The sequence below is a fragment of the Anastrepha obliqua genome, chromosome 6, assembly GCF_027943255.1.
Source record: "Anastrepha obliqua isolate idAnaObli1 chromosome 6, idAnaObli1_1.0, whole genome shotgun sequence".
Classification (NCBI taxonomy): domain Eukaryota; kingdom Metazoa; phylum Arthropoda; class Insecta; order Diptera; family Tephritidae; genus Anastrepha; species Anastrepha obliqua.
The window spans coordinates 4,031,431-4,046,605 of record NC_072897.1 but is presented as its reverse complement, the minus strand read 5'-3'; the positions used below and the strand labels follow the sequence as shown (position 1 = coordinate 4,046,605).

Genomic DNA, 15,175 nt, shown 5'->3' with positions numbered 1-15,175 from the left:
ATTTTAGTCATTGAGGGAATCACGGATATTATTTCTTATTGATCTCGCAACCTCCATATTTTGTGTTGGTATGTTGGAATGGACGTCGTGAATTTCAGGAAGGTTTAACTCCGCTTCGGCATCGGGTGTATCGGGTATACTCGCTCTGAAATGAATGCAGATGTTATGCAAGCAACAAGTAACATCTACAATTTGTGCTGCTTTCTCTGGAGCGTAGTGTAGTTCTCGTCCACCAAGAATGCACCTCCATCGGTTCTTTAAAACACCATTAGTTCTTTCAATTATGTTGCGACATTTTGAATGCATTTCGTTGAACTTAATTTCTGCTTGGTTCGGCGTCCGATAAGGAGTAATAAGCCATGGTTCTAACGGATACCCAGCATCACCTTAATAAATAATTGGAAATAGATGTTCTCGGTTAAGATACATTTATAAATATGTGAGTATATAATTTAATATAATAATATAATATAAAATAAAATTTAAGAAATAAACAATTTTTACAAATGTAAAATTTTACCTAGCAACCAAACAGTTCTTTGGTGGTTGGAAAATTGTGTCTCAAAATGTGAACGTAATTCGCTAACATTCCAAATTAGTGAATCATGACTAGCACCCGGATGAGAAGCGTCGACGTAGCGTATTTTTAATTCATGGTCACATACCTATTATTATAAAGAATCATTAAATGTACTTCAGAAAGGATTTAATAACTTACCAGCATAACATTTAAGCTGTAATAACCCTTTCTGTTGTAGGATAGGTGACTATTTTCGGATGGCGCAATTATCTTAACGTGCGTTCCATCAACGCAACCGACAACAGATGGAATTTTATGCTTAATGTAAAAAGCAGTCGCAATTTTACTTTTTTCTTCGGCTGTCAGTGGAAACTGTATCCACCTTGGACATAGATATTGTTGAAATATAAAGAGGACGTCCGCAAGTGCTTTGCAGAAACTGCGCTAGCCCCACGTCGTGGTCTTTTCCCATACCCGTCTGGTAACCGCCTTCCTGGTCGTGTATGAGTAGTCACCACTTTTAGCTCAGTACTCAAACGATGGTTTATTCAACCTGAAATACTTCTGAAATCTGTTTAAACAATTAAAAAAAGTTCAGTTATTTTAACACACTTTTTTCACTCGTTTACTTACAAAGATTGAGGCATCTCCAAGGGTTTCATTAAGTCCCGGAGTTTCCTCCTCGCCACTCGTGGCCCGTTTAATTGCTCCCTTTCCTCTTCATTTATTTCACTCACTAACATATTTAATGCTAAGCTATTCATTTTTCAGTTTCCTATTTGAATGCAATTTATATTTCGCAAAAATAAACAATATTCACATTTTAAACGCATTGCAAAATTGACAACAATAAGCAAAACAGCTGATTTCGAAAAACACAAGTGAGAAAAAATCCTACTCCAAAAAATTCCCTTTCCCTAAGGGTTTAAAATTGGAAGAATTTTTCTTAGGGAAATTAAAAATGTGAAAAGGAGAAATTCCGCGAGAATATTTAGGATTGGGCTGATTGTTACAATAGCGAAGTTTCGCGAACCAACTGGCAACAATAACGAACGAGAGGCCAAAAAAAAAACATGAATAAACCTTAATGACGACAGCAGATAGCGCACGCTTTGGGGAAAGTTACTGATCGCCTTTCACTTGGGAGTGGCCAGGACGATTCTTTTGCATATGGTTCTAGCAGCTCACACCGTCCTGGGCAAGCCCACGTATTCTCTGGGTAGCTTCCGAACACCCGTTCGGGAGTGAGCTAACGTGAGAAGACGAAGCACTCCAGGATAGCTGGTTGTGCGCTGGGTTTGGGACCCACCACTTAAAAATCGCCCCCAGTGAAAAGAATTAACAAGCCTCGGATGAGAACAACCTTTACTGATGACGACCTCTGCAAACGAAATAAGGAATACGATTTGAGGGCATGCACCTGGAATGTCCCTGTCCCCTTAATGGGGAAGGTACCTCTGCCCGGCTGGTTGATGTCCTCGTGAAAGTAAAGGCTGACATCACTGCCATCCAAGAGATGCGATAGACGAGGCAAGGCAAGAAAAGGACCTTGCTACGTCTACTCCAGCTGCCATGTAAAGGAGCGCAAATTCGGTGTCGGATTTGTTGTGGGAGAGAGACTTCGTCGCCAAGTACTGTCGTTCACTCCGGTGGACGAGCGTCTCGCAATAATCCGAATCAAAGCGCGATGTTTTAACATCTCGCTAATTTACGCCCACGCCCCGACGGAAGAGAAGGACGATGCGACCAAAGATTCCTTCTACGAGCGCCTGGAACGTTCCTATGAGCGCTGCCCCACCACGACATAAAAATCGTGCTTGGCGACTTCAACGCCAGGGTGGGCAAGGAGGGAATTTTTGGTCCCACAATCGGAAAATTCAGCCTGCATAATGAAACATCCGGTAACGGACAGAGGCTGATCGCCTCTGCTGCGCACACGCCTCTGTGCAGCAAAAAACGTACATCTATCTACGCAGAGAATGTTCGACATCGAAAAGCTGCAATCAGCCAGAAGATTCGCCCCTCGACACTCTCTCCTGCTCTCAGAGAGTACTGCCCAACAAACCGGCATGCACGAGCAATGGAGCTACATTTCTCGTTCCCTACGTAACGCCGAAGAAGAAGAAATCGGATTCCGGCGAGCCCGAAAAAAGAATTGGTACGAGGAGGAATGTCACGCTGACGTAGAAAGGGATGCCTATAGAGCCACGCTGCGATCGGGCGCAACGCGAGCCATGTGGGATCGCTACAGAGATCTAAAAAAGGAAGAGAGACGTATTACCCGAAACAAGAAACGAGAGGCCGAAATACATGAGTGCGAGGAGCTTGAGATGCTGGCCAACAGAAACAACTCCCGAAAATTCTATTAAACAGTGACAGCTGCGCATGTCACCGAGAATGTGAAAATCCCGATACCCCAATCGTTGACGACGGAATTGTCGTTCCGCTATCCGATCATGACGAGGTGAGAATAGCGATAACGTGGCTAAAGAACAACAAAGCCGCGGGCGCCGACGGACTGCCGGCTGAGCTATTCAAACATGGCGGCGAGGAGCTGGTAAGGTGCATGCATCAGCTCCTATGCAAAATATGGTCTGATAAAAGCATGCCTGCCGATTGGAATTTAAGTGTGCTCTGCCCAATCCATAAGAAGGGCGATCCTGCAATTTGTGCCAATTACCGCGGGATTAGTCTTCTAAATATCGCCTATAAGGTTCTAGCGAGCGTATTGTGTGAAAGGCTGAAGCCCACCGTCAACCAACTGATTGGACCTTATCAGTGTGTCTTTAGACCTGGAAAGTCTACCATCGACCAAATATGTATTTACAATACACCAAATCTTGGAAAAGACCCACGAGGGGAGAATCGACACAAACCATATTTTCGTCGATTTCAAAACTGCATTCGACCGTACGAAGAGGAGTTATCTGTATGCCGCGATGTCTGAATTGGGTATCTCCACAAAACTAATACGGCTATGTAAGATGACGTTGCTCAATACGAGCACCGCCGTCAGAATTGGGAAGGACCTCTCCGAGCCGTTTCAGCCAAACGAGGTTTCAGACAGGTTGACTCGCTGTCGTGTGACTTCTTTAACCTGATGTTGGAGAAGTTCGTACGAGCCACAGAACTTAATCACTCAAGCACAGTATTTTATAAGAACGTACAATTGCTGGCGTATGCCGATCATATTGACATCATCGGCCTTAACAACCGCGCTGTTAGTTCTGCCTTCTCCAAACTGGATAAGGAGGCAAAGCAAATGGGTCTGGTGGTGAACGAGGACAAAACGAAGTACCTTTTGTCTTCAAACAAACAGTCGGCGCACTCGCGTATCGGCACCCACGTCACTGTTGACAGTTATAATTTCGAGGTTTTAAAAGACTTCGTTTATTAAGGAACCAGCATTAACACCGAAAACAATGTCAGCCTTGCAATCCAACGTAGAATCTCTCTTGCCAACAAGTGCTACTTTGGACTAAGTAGGCAATTGAGCAGTAAAGTCCTCTCTCGACGAACAAAACTAACACTGTACAAGACTCTCATCATGCCCGCCCTAACGTATGGCGCAGAAGCTTGGACGATGACAACATCCGATGAAGCGACGCTTGGAGTGTTTGAGAGAAAGATTCTGCGCAAGATTTTTGGACCTTGGCACGTTGGCAACGGCGAATATCGCAGGCGATGGAACGATGAGCTGTATGAGCTTTACGACGACATAGACATAGCGAAGCGAATAAAGATCCAGCGGCTACGGTGGCTGGGTCATGTCATCCGAATGGATACGAACGCTCCGGCTTTGAAAGTTTTCGCTGCGGTACCAGCTGGTGGTAGCAGAAGGTGGAAGGCCTCCTCTGCGTTGGAAAGATCACGTGGAGAAGGACTTGGTTTCACTTGGTGTGTCCAATTAGTGCCGGTTAACACGAGAAAGAAACGACTGGCGGGCTTTGTTAAACTCCGCCAAAATCGCGTAAACGGTTATCGCGCCAATTAAGAAGAAGAGGAAGAGATTAATTAATATGGCTGCCGGAGAGGGAAAGACTGACACGCAAGTATGAAAAAGTGTAGTTTAAATTAGTTATTAGTTATTTGCACTGGCTTTTTTTTGTTTCTTGTGAAAATAGCCTCAAATATTGGAGAAACTGTGGGATTGTTGTCTATATATAAGCACGTTTATGCATATATGTATATGCACGTTTATATGTAAATATAAATCCGGATTTTTTAAATTCCTCGAAGTAGATCAAATTAATTCCTTCATAGAGAAATTATTCATTATCAGGCACTTAGGAAGATGGCATATGCAAATTCAAATACGTGAATTCATATACATATATGTACATATATATATATGGGCGCGTACACCCTTTTCGGGTGTTTGGCCGAGCTCCTCTTCCTATTTGTGGCGTGCGTATTGATGTTGTTCTACAAATGGAGGGACCTACAGTTTTAAGCCTACCCCGAAAGGGAGATACTTTTATGAGGAGCTTTTTCATGGCAGAAATACACTCGGAGGTTTGTCATTGGCTGCCGAGGGGCGACCGCTATTAGTAAAATGTTTTTCTTAATTTTGGTGTTTCACCGAGACTCGAACCGACGTTCTCTCTGTGAATTGCGAATGGTAGTCACGCACCAACCCATTCGTGTACGGCGGCCGCCTTATTACATATACTGAGCCATACATATACAGAGCGTGTAAAAGAAACGGAAGAGAGGATAGAAGTTACCAGTTTGGAAGCAGAAAATGTCCTCTGTATCAAGCGGCGTACGTTAAGGCGAAGAACTGAGGATTGGGCAGATCAACCTAAGCCATTGCGAGACTGCGCAAGAGCTGCTAAAACAAAGGAAAAACAAAAATAGGATGGATGTGGTGCTAGTTAGCGACCAGCATGAAAACCTTATCTCCAGAACATGAGTCTCGGAAGAAATACCTTGCAGGACAACCTGCACACCGACAGAGATTATTATACCGGAGCAAACGAGCAAACATATGTGACATCCATTTCTACAGTTGTTACGCGCCACCGAAGTTGACGCAAGCAGAATTTGAGAACCTGCTGGTTGAGCTTGTCCAAAACGCTCGTGGTACCAAGCGAAACGTGATTCCGAGGGATTTTAATGCATGGGCCTTGGAATGGGGCAGCACATACATTAATGAAAGGGGTGATGTCTTGATTAAGGCATTATCATTGCTTGTTGCGGTTCTACTAAACACTAGAGGAAAAAACATCACTTTCACTAGCAAGGCTCTAGTACGATCAGAAAGCTGTCAAGTGTGTGATTTTTACACGGGCAGTGACCTCCTTGCCATTATAGTGGACTTTACGTACGGAATATAGAGAAAAAGCGCTATAGGGTGGAGAAGCTTGACGAAGAACTGTTCCAAATCATGCTAGAGGAGAACCCGACTAGCACCAACGATAGTAGAATACTACAGGGTCCGCGAGAGCTTTTAAAATAAACGGAAAGAATTAAAGAAAGCCATTAAAAGCAGTAAGGCAGCCAGCTTTAAAGAACAGTGCCAGAATGGGGACGAAAACCCGTGGGGTGATGGCTAAAAACTTGTTATGGCCAAGGTCAAAGGAGGGTGATCCAAATTCATATCGGCAAATCTGCATGATAGATACTATGGGTAAAGTCTTGGAGAAATTAATTTGCACGCGCCTGGAGTAGCACCTAAAGAAAGTGTCAGCTGAACTATCCGTACATCAGTTCGGCTTCCGAAAAGGTCGTTTAACCATCGACGTCGTCAGGAAAGTGACAAGCATTGCAAGCAAGGCCATTGAAGGGGGATGCATGGTGACGAAAAATACTGAGCAGTTGTACTGGACCCGATCCTATGGAATGTCCCATGTGATCGGGTACTGCGACTACCAATACCGAGATAAGTGCAAACAATTGGATACACAGACAACATTGCGTTGACGATTGGTTGGTTTGAGTGGTAATTGTTCTAGAATATGCCTAGCGCTTCCGCACCATTTTGTTGCCACATCCTCGCTACCAACTTGTTTACCAGTTATTTACGGCATAACTATATCCAATCTGTGCGGTTCAAGAACCTTATTAGGTTGTTGACACATGAGCCAGACAGTTGTTTGAGCGGTTTGCCCAGGATTGTTTCCTTTTTCTCCGGTTGGCTACAACTGTGACAGTATGTGTTGTGAGGGATGTCCATTTTGGCTGCTTGTTCTCCGACAGACCAAAAGCCAGTTATGACTGCTGTTAGTCTCCAGGCGTCCTGTCATTTCATGTTTAACAATATTGACGATTGTTTGAGGTTGTAGGTGGGCCATAACGTTCTGCTGATTTTGCATTTCGTCTCGTCTCTCCATCTAATATACAATTCGCGATTCGAAGGTATTTTAATGAAATTGTACTCTTAACTGCACCTAATGGTGTGAATACCGATTCTGCAAGCGCGTTGTTCATGGCAGATCCCCCTCTTGCCAGTTCATCTGATTTTTCGTTACCTTCAATAATCCGATGCCCCGGGACCCAGATTAAGGTAACATTATGGTTTTCACTCAAGGTGGAAAGGCTATTTCTACTTTGTTCCACCACTATAGAGGTTGTTGTAGCTGAATCCAGTGCCTGGATTGCAGCTTGACTGTCCGAAAGAATAGCGATATTGCCCTTTAAAGAGAAATCTGCGATAAGTAGCCTACAAGCTTCCCCAATTGCCAATATTTCCGCCTAGATGACGCTGCAGGCATTAGGGAGGTGCACAGATTTTTCAATTCCATGTCTATGAGAGTATATACCAGCTCCAACACGACAAAACATTTTAGAACCATCTGTATAGACTGTAGTGTCGAAGTTATTTAGGGAGAATCCCTTATTCCATTCCTCCTTAGATGGAAAGAGAGTGGCAAAGTTCCTGTTGAATGTTACCGTCGGGACGATGTAGTCAGTCCTCACAGGGGTTAACTGAGTTTGTCGTAATAGTAGACTGGCATGACCATAAGTTTTGCTTTCCAGCGACCCGCTTCGTTTAACCTAAATGCACTCATGGTTGCCGTCTTCTTAATGAGTAGGTCTATTGGAATAACGTGTGTCAGTGCGTTGAGAGCCTCCCTAGGACATGGTTTGATTGTATTCTGCCGAGTAATTTGGTATTGTAATCTCTCTCTAGAGCTTTCCACCAAACTACCGAACCATACGATAAAATTGGTCGTATAACCGCCTTACACAACCATAATGTATGCTTAGGTTGAAGACCCCATCTTCTTCCAAGCATACGTTTACAGACATATAAAGCAATTTCAGCTTTCATTACCCGTTCTTCGACGTTTAATTTCCAGCTAAGGTTGGAGTCCAAAATTACCCTTAAGTACTTTGCACTGGGTTTGTCCGTTAATATTTGGGAGGGTAAAGATTGGCACCTTATATCTGGTGGTAAACAGCATGAGTTCTGTGTTACGCTGGTTTAAATTTAGGCCACAACCTGTTTCCCAAGAATTAAGCTCGCCTAATGCTCTTTGAAAGATGCCCATGTATTAGGGCACAGTCCTGACGCCATTAGCACCACATCATCAGCGTACGCCCCCGCTTTGACCCCACCTTAATAGATTTTGCTAATCACACATAACCAAAGGAGTGGAGGTAATACTCCCCCCTGTGGAGTACCCCTATGGACTTTCTTAGTTATGTTGATATTACCCATGTTAGCTTTGATGATCCTGGTTCCTAGATAGAGATGATCCAATAGCTGATACAATTTTCCACCCCTAGGTCTATTAACGCCTTATGGGTAGCGCCTTCTATGGCTAGAAAAGCTGTCATGGTATTCTGTTTGTTTACTAGAGACCCCCCTACTGTTCGGATTACCTCATGAAGCGTCGATTACCTGTCTCCGTCGATTTGCCTTTGAGGAAAGCATGTTGTGCAGTTGATATACTAGAACTCCCCAGCGAAGTTCTAATGTGCATATCTAAAAGCCCTTCCAAGGTTTTTACAGACAGGTTTTTACAGACCTTCGCTGATTTATGTCCTCCTCTACCTGCCTTTGGTATGAAGACGACTCTAACAAGTTTCCAGCTATTTGGAATATAACCTAGGTCAGGAAGACCTTATGAAGACTACCACGCACTGTGGTCATCTGTCGCACCGGAGCCACCACTTGATCCTTTCATACAAGGAGAGGCCTTGGAGACCTTCTGCAGCCTGAAACACTATGGGAACCCTTACAACCCCTGTCCGGCATTGGAGAACAGAGAACAGGCATGGACTTCGATTCAAAGATTCTCTCCATGCCCCTTGACTCCTTGCCATCAAGAGTCGTGCATGACAAGAGATACAGTGTGGTGCTGCCAGAGGCTCAATTGTGGTCAAACTCTGAAAATGAGCCCTCCAGACATGTTTTCGCATTTTCACGGATGTCTCCAGAACCGAGCACTGTTCCGGCTCTGTGGATCTACTCAGATTTCTTCTTTACTTGCTAATTGTCTCGAAAAAAAAAGTGCATTATTACCCAATATGTGAGTTTTAATGTTCAACAGGAAAAGTATATAACACATTTTAGAAATAAAAAGTGCATATTGGTCTCACAGCTCAAAAAACTTCACTGACTTATTGAATATTAAATGCTCGACACTTTCGGCTTCATCATCCAAAGGTTTAATATACGTACAGTAATCTCCAAATAAGCCACACTCATAGTAAATTTCTAACTTTCCAGCTATATCCATATGTTTTAGTGCACTTTTTATCAATTGGAGAACTACATATTCAAAGTAGCATACAAATTAATTATTTACCTACTATCAGAGGACAAAAAACAATTGTTGACCCCAGGCCCGTGCGCACGGGGGGGTTTGCAGGGTTCAAATGGTTTGAAACTGTTCAGCGTCGTCGCGACTAAAAGAATCATGGCCGCTACGGCTGCCCTATGAATGTATTTTGTTATTGTAGTCGCAAGGCTTTGGAAACATACACATATAGAGGCATAAAGCATTGAGTAAGTATAACAGAAAGTCACAATCTCGAAAAAAAAATATTTTGTATGGCACCCCCTTTCTACTCCAACATGCTGCGTGACTCATTCTTGAGACGTATGAGAATAATTCGGCATCAAGTGGAATGATCAGGGAATTGAAAAATTTTGCATGTTTTAGAGGTCAGTTGATGTGTGAGTTCGATATACCTATAAGTTAGATGTGTGAGGTCGTTCTAATACTTGCAACACGCTGGTGGCTACAATATTTATTGTTTAATTGAGTTAGCACTTGCTCAATGATTGCTTTTGTAAGGTCCCTAGATGTTTGTCACCAGGTTCAAATCTTGGGACCGGCATATCCGTACATTCACTTTTTATTTTTTATTGAAATTGTTGGTTCTACACGTGGTAATATCAAAATATTATTTACTCAGCATATGAAGATACGCAAATCATCGTACCGAGTAGTAAAGGCGACCAATGATAGCTTTGCTCGTAAACACAGAGTAAACGCTCAATATAAACAGTAAGCAAAAATGAATGAATTTTGAAAAAAAGCCTCCTATTGGTGTTTCATAGTTTCTATATTTCCGATGAAATTAAGTCTAAAATGAGGTTTGAAAATGTTTTTTTCTGAAGCGTTTCAACAATCTAAATGCGTCTATATTTCGGACAATAAAACATTTTATTTATGACCACGAAGAAGACACTGTACGCCGCAGCCATGTAAGCTCTGCGCCGGGCTCACAGAAAAATGTATGTATATGTAAAAATAGATATACTACGAAGTAAATTTCTAACTTCACGGCTATATTGCTTATTTCGTACAGTTTTTGTAAATTGGATAATCCCATACGTTAAGATATATTTTAATGAAGTATTTATCTTCTTTAAGGGAACAAAAAGGAATGGATTTTAAATTTTCAATATTACGAAATCTCGAAGACGTAAACTTGTTTTAAGCTTCTTCTGCGGGCACTTGACACACAGCTGCTACGACTCCCCATTCGCTACGACTCTCGCCATTCTATCTCGCATTTAGAAGACATATTTACATACATACATATGGATGTATGTGTAAGCGAAAATGCCGGCAGAAATTGGCGGTTCCCCACACAATTTTGTCTTCCTCAAAACAATAGGCTTATGGACAGCTCAGACGCTTGAGGGAAAATGGAGTGGGCTCGTTTTATGAAGGATCGAGCCATGCTATGAGAAATATGCGCTTGCATTTCACAATGCTGCTACTGCGCCTGTTTTTGTAAGTATATTACAATATTTTTAATATCCACTGGGGGACGGCGAATTTCATCAAGTAAATAATGAAGGGCATCTATTTTATTAACTTTTATAAATAAATTCAGATTTGTATGCACATGTATGTACATTCTTCATTATTAAGGCTAATCTTTCATCTCTTGATATATAAGTTCCTCTAACTCCTATTTGGTGCAGAACTTTTAATGGTAATGTATGGTAGATAAACAATTATCTCTTTTCATGCGACATAAATACTTAAATAAAATGCTTTATGTAAAAAATTTCCAAAAATCAAAAATAGGCAAATCAAAAGTTTGCCATAGCATCAAATATTATATGATTATTGTGCATGATTCAATAATAAAAGGTTTGCTCAGTAAGCAGCTTTCTCATTCCCTCTTGACAAATCGGCTCCCTTAGCCAGACACTGGGTTGCTAGCTCAAGAAATTTTGAGTAAAAGTGGTGGAAAAGTAAAATTTTTCGGAAACACATTTCATTTTCAAAATGGTCTGCTTACGAGCAACAGCTCGCTAAAGAGTTCCGCTTAAGTCAGCACATGGTAGAGTAATTGACGCAATCCGAGGTCGATGAGTGGGGAATTTACAAAGCTTTATTTCTTATGATGTGGTGATTTAGACGGAATTCATGTTTTGCAAAGAGCTAGCATTTCCGAAAGAGTTACGACAGTGAGAATAATTGGATAGTCCCGACGCGATCGATAACATTGCATACTTCATTATAAACTTATTCCACTTATTTCCAATGAGCCCACCTTCCCATGGATAGATGGAGTATCCAGAGGAGGCTTAACAAAGCACAGTACCAGCATAAAAAAGCTTCTCATAAAAAACCATCTGCCGGAATCGGCTTAAAACTGTATGTCCTTCCATTTGTGGAACGCGCGCTACAAATAGAAAGAGGATCTCGGCCAAACACCTAACAGAATTGTACGTGCTTATCATTTATTTTTAACAAAATAGTTTCATATTGGCGAAACTTCGCAACTTCGCGATCGGCTTTAAATTTAAAAATTAATTCACAAAATAAAATCTTGGATTAAGTGAAATAATTTCTTGTTTTAATATTAGGCTTGGCAATTTCCGCTAATAAATTCTATTTGTACCATTATTTATATTCAAATATTAATATAATTAAAATTAATTTTTAGGTTAGGTTAATTTTTTAAATCGTTCGCTGTTTGTTTCCATTTAAGTATGCTAAGAAAATACTTTTTTGCTACAATTTTTACCAAAAAGGACTTAATATTTTCCACTTTATTCACCTTCTGAAATGCAACCTTTTGTAAGGGAGTGTCAGAAGTCGAATGTCACTAGTGAATCATGATTATTGTGTACATACAAATATGCATGAATATATGTCTATCCATATGCACATACGTTTACCATACACCTGCTCAGTGCTTAGGCAGTAATGCATAAATGTTAGGCCCGTAACAATTTAGCTTCTTCATTGACCTGAGTTTGGCGAAGATCAAAGTTATTTGCGCGCATTAATACTTGGGTACATGCATACTATGTATGAATATGTATTAATAGCATCGATTGCTTCTCTGTTTATTGTTTTCCGTTCCACATATTTGAGCATACTTCCTATAAAAACTTGGCTCATTGGATTTGAAATATTTTATAATATAATATAATATAATATAATATAATATAATATAATATAATATAATATAATATAATATAATATAATATAATATAATATAATATAATATAATATAATATAATATAATATAATAATATATAATATAATATAATAAAATATAATATAATATAATATTGTTGACGCGGATCGCTTAAAGAAAAACACAACCGTTTCGTTTCAATAGATTCTTATATTATAATTTAACAATTAGCGCGGTTGCATTTATATGCAATCCCTAAAGCGGTAAGTTATGCGGTAAAAACATAAGCGGTAAAATATGCGGTAATTGCGGGATGAATAACAAAGCAGTAAATAAAATCTAAGTTCAAAGACCTAATTAAACAGCAATATGTACCTACGCATGTGCATACGTGTAAGAAAAGGATATGCGTTTAGTGGTTTCTGACATCCCTATTTTGTTAAGGTAGGTATTTCTAAAAATATCCATGTCCAGATAGTATCTGTGTAGTATAATAGTTTACGTCGCCAAACTGTCTGTTATACCATTTGTCTAGATTTGGTATAAGTCTCTTCGTCCATCTGCCTTTCGTCTCTGACTCCCATCGCTCTTGCCATATTTGCAGTTTATGGGTTCTAATTTGCTGCTTTGCGATCGTTTTAGTGTGTAGTCTCCTATGGCGTTTGTCTCGCTCTTTTTAAAATTCCATAATGAGTACTGCTGCTTCTGATATCGTGCGATAAGCTGAAGCGACGCGGAGGGCTGGTGCTCTTGTGTACTTCCTTCTTTTGCTGATGCACGTATGCCTCAGATCGCGGATTTCGTTTGTCCACCAGTACACGGACTTCTTTGGGTGTGCATTTTTTATCTTGGGCATTGCTGCTGATTACGCTTGCGTTATCCTTCTCAGCATCATCTCCACTTTGTGTCTGGTGCTACTTGGCTCTTCGTGGTGTGGCTGGCCCTCGCCAATTTTAGCGATAAGTCTTGCTTTGTCAAGTTTTGATGTATTCCATTTCCGCGAGCTTTTGATGCGTTTCGTTGCGTTTGCGTTTGTTTCTCCGGCGCAGTAGGTAATATACTGGTGGTCACAGCCATTGTAATCTTCCAGAACTGTCCATTCACGTATTTTGTTTGCGTAGCTTTCAGACACTAGAGCTATATCCGGAATTTTACCTTCACACCCTGGTTTTCGAAAGGTAGCTTTATTGCCCACGTTTGCAACGGCGAATCCTAGTCTGGCGGCCATGTCTATTATTCATTGGCCTCTCAGGTTTGTTCTTCGGCTACCCCATTCCATGGCCTTAGAGTTAAAGTCTCTGGCGATGCTGGTGTGCCCGCCCATTTGGCGAGCTGTGTCTTCAATATTGTCCAGTTTAGTTTGGAAGTCAGCAATGTTATCGCTTGGTGTAAGGTAGCAGCTAATAATTGTGAGACATTTGCTCCTCATCCAGACGTACTCGTTTCCGGTTCCACTGTTCGTCACTTGGAGTTTCGTGTTATCCTTGCGCCATATTGCTGCTGTAGAAGGGGGATCTTCCGTAAACCATCCAACACTTGGAAAGGCGTACTGTTCGCTTAGAACCGCTATGTCTGCTTCCTGTTCCAGCATAATTTGCGGCAGGAGTAAGTCTGCCGTAGTGCTCCTGTGCATGTTTCCTTGTAGAATCTTTATCATTTCGACATGATTTCATTGTAGCGCACATCGTACTGAGCCTAGCATATGTCCTGTGTCAGAAACACCTTTACGTCGGCATATACAACAATCCGGTGGGCTGCTGCACTCTTTAATTTTGTGTCCTGGCTTCCCGCATCGGTTACACAGTCCTTTACCCTTTCTATCAGGCCCTTTACACTGCCATACTAAGTGTCCGGTTTCGAAGCACCGGTAGCATTTCTTTTTGTCAATGCAGAGTCTCATTTTGCAGTTGATCCATCCTATTTTAATGCGTTCCCTCTGGAGAATTTTGTTTGTGCTTTCTGATGATAGCGTCACATACGCTCTTAGTTGTTCTCGGCTGTTTGGTGCTGATAGTTTAACAGTGGTTTCCTCGTTGGTCTCGTCTAATAGTTGGTTAACGGCCGTTGCAACTTCGTCTGCTGTAGTCAGTGAATCTAGGTCCCGTATCTCAATTGTTGTTTTATTTTTCAGCTCGCTAACGGAAGCGATATCTTTCATCTTGCTCCTCAGAGCTTCATGGAACTCTGGTCCTAGTTTTATACCTTTGTCTAGTTCAAGGAGGAGTGCGCCCGATTTGGTTTTCCTTATTGCCCGAACTTCCACACGGTTCTCGTCTGATTTAACATATTGGCGGAGGTTTTGCAGAACTTCGGCGTAACTTCGTCCTTCCGCTGGAGGAGTACTGCTTCCGACCACTGTTCGGGTTTTCTTTCGTCCTTTTTTGTCTGAGGTCTCTGCTTGATTTGTGTTTCTGCGTATTGTTTTTTCGTCTTTTTTCTAGTCACTGTTTTCCAATCAGTTTTGCCACTCTCGCATACTCTTTTCCCCGTCCCTTGCTCTGCCGGGTTCGAGGCCGCCCGTTTCGATGATACAGCCGTCGGAATGATCAAATTACTTGGGTCACTTTGGGCTTCTGCTGGTTTCACCGATCTTACTTTTTTGGCTTCGTGTTCCGGTTTAGTCCAGTTTCGTCTCAGGCTTTCAATAATGTCGAAGAGCTCGTCTAGTTCGGACACACCGTTTTTTACGTCGATACTTATGTTTTTCTGCTTCAGCATTGCCAGTTTCATTTTCCCTAGCGTGAGGCGGCACTTCATGAGAGCTTCCTCTTCTCCTGTCCTCATCTTTGCTATGAACTCCTGCTTTTT

General features: G+C 41.6%; 1 protein-coding gene across 1 annotated transcript; it reads right to left on the bottom strand.

Annotated features, from left to right (window-relative positions):
* Positions 1 to 3: 3 nt before the first annotated feature.
* Positions 4 to 14,525, bottom strand: LOC129249889 (putative nuclease HARBI1). The gene is made up of 4 exons (XM_054889560.1): positions 14,347 to 14,525; positions 719 to 902; positions 521 to 665; positions 4 to 386 (listed from the first exon to the last, which is right to left on the bottom strand). The coding sequence occupies exons 1-4, from the start codon at positions 14,523 to 14,525 to the stop codon at positions 4 to 6; spliced, it is 891 nt and encodes a 296-aa protein (XP_054745535.1).
* Positions 14,526 to 15,175: the final 650 nt, after the last annotated feature.

What these genes read in the sequence shown, in the direction of transcription:
- LOC129249889 (XM_054889560.1), bottom strand. Translation starts at nt 14,525, where the DNA reads ATGAAAGATATCGCTTCCGTTAGCGAGCTGAAAAATAAAACAACAATT. An exon ending in AGCCGAGAACAACTAAGAGC is followed by an intron (nt 903 to 14,346) that starts GTATGTGACGCT and finishes TCTATGTCCAAG; the next exon opens with GTGGATACAGTTTCCACTGA. An exon ending in ACAGCTTAAATGTTATGCTG is followed by an intron (nt 666 to 718) that starts GTAAGTTATTAA and finishes TTATAATAATAG; the next exon opens with GTATGTGACCATGAATTAAA.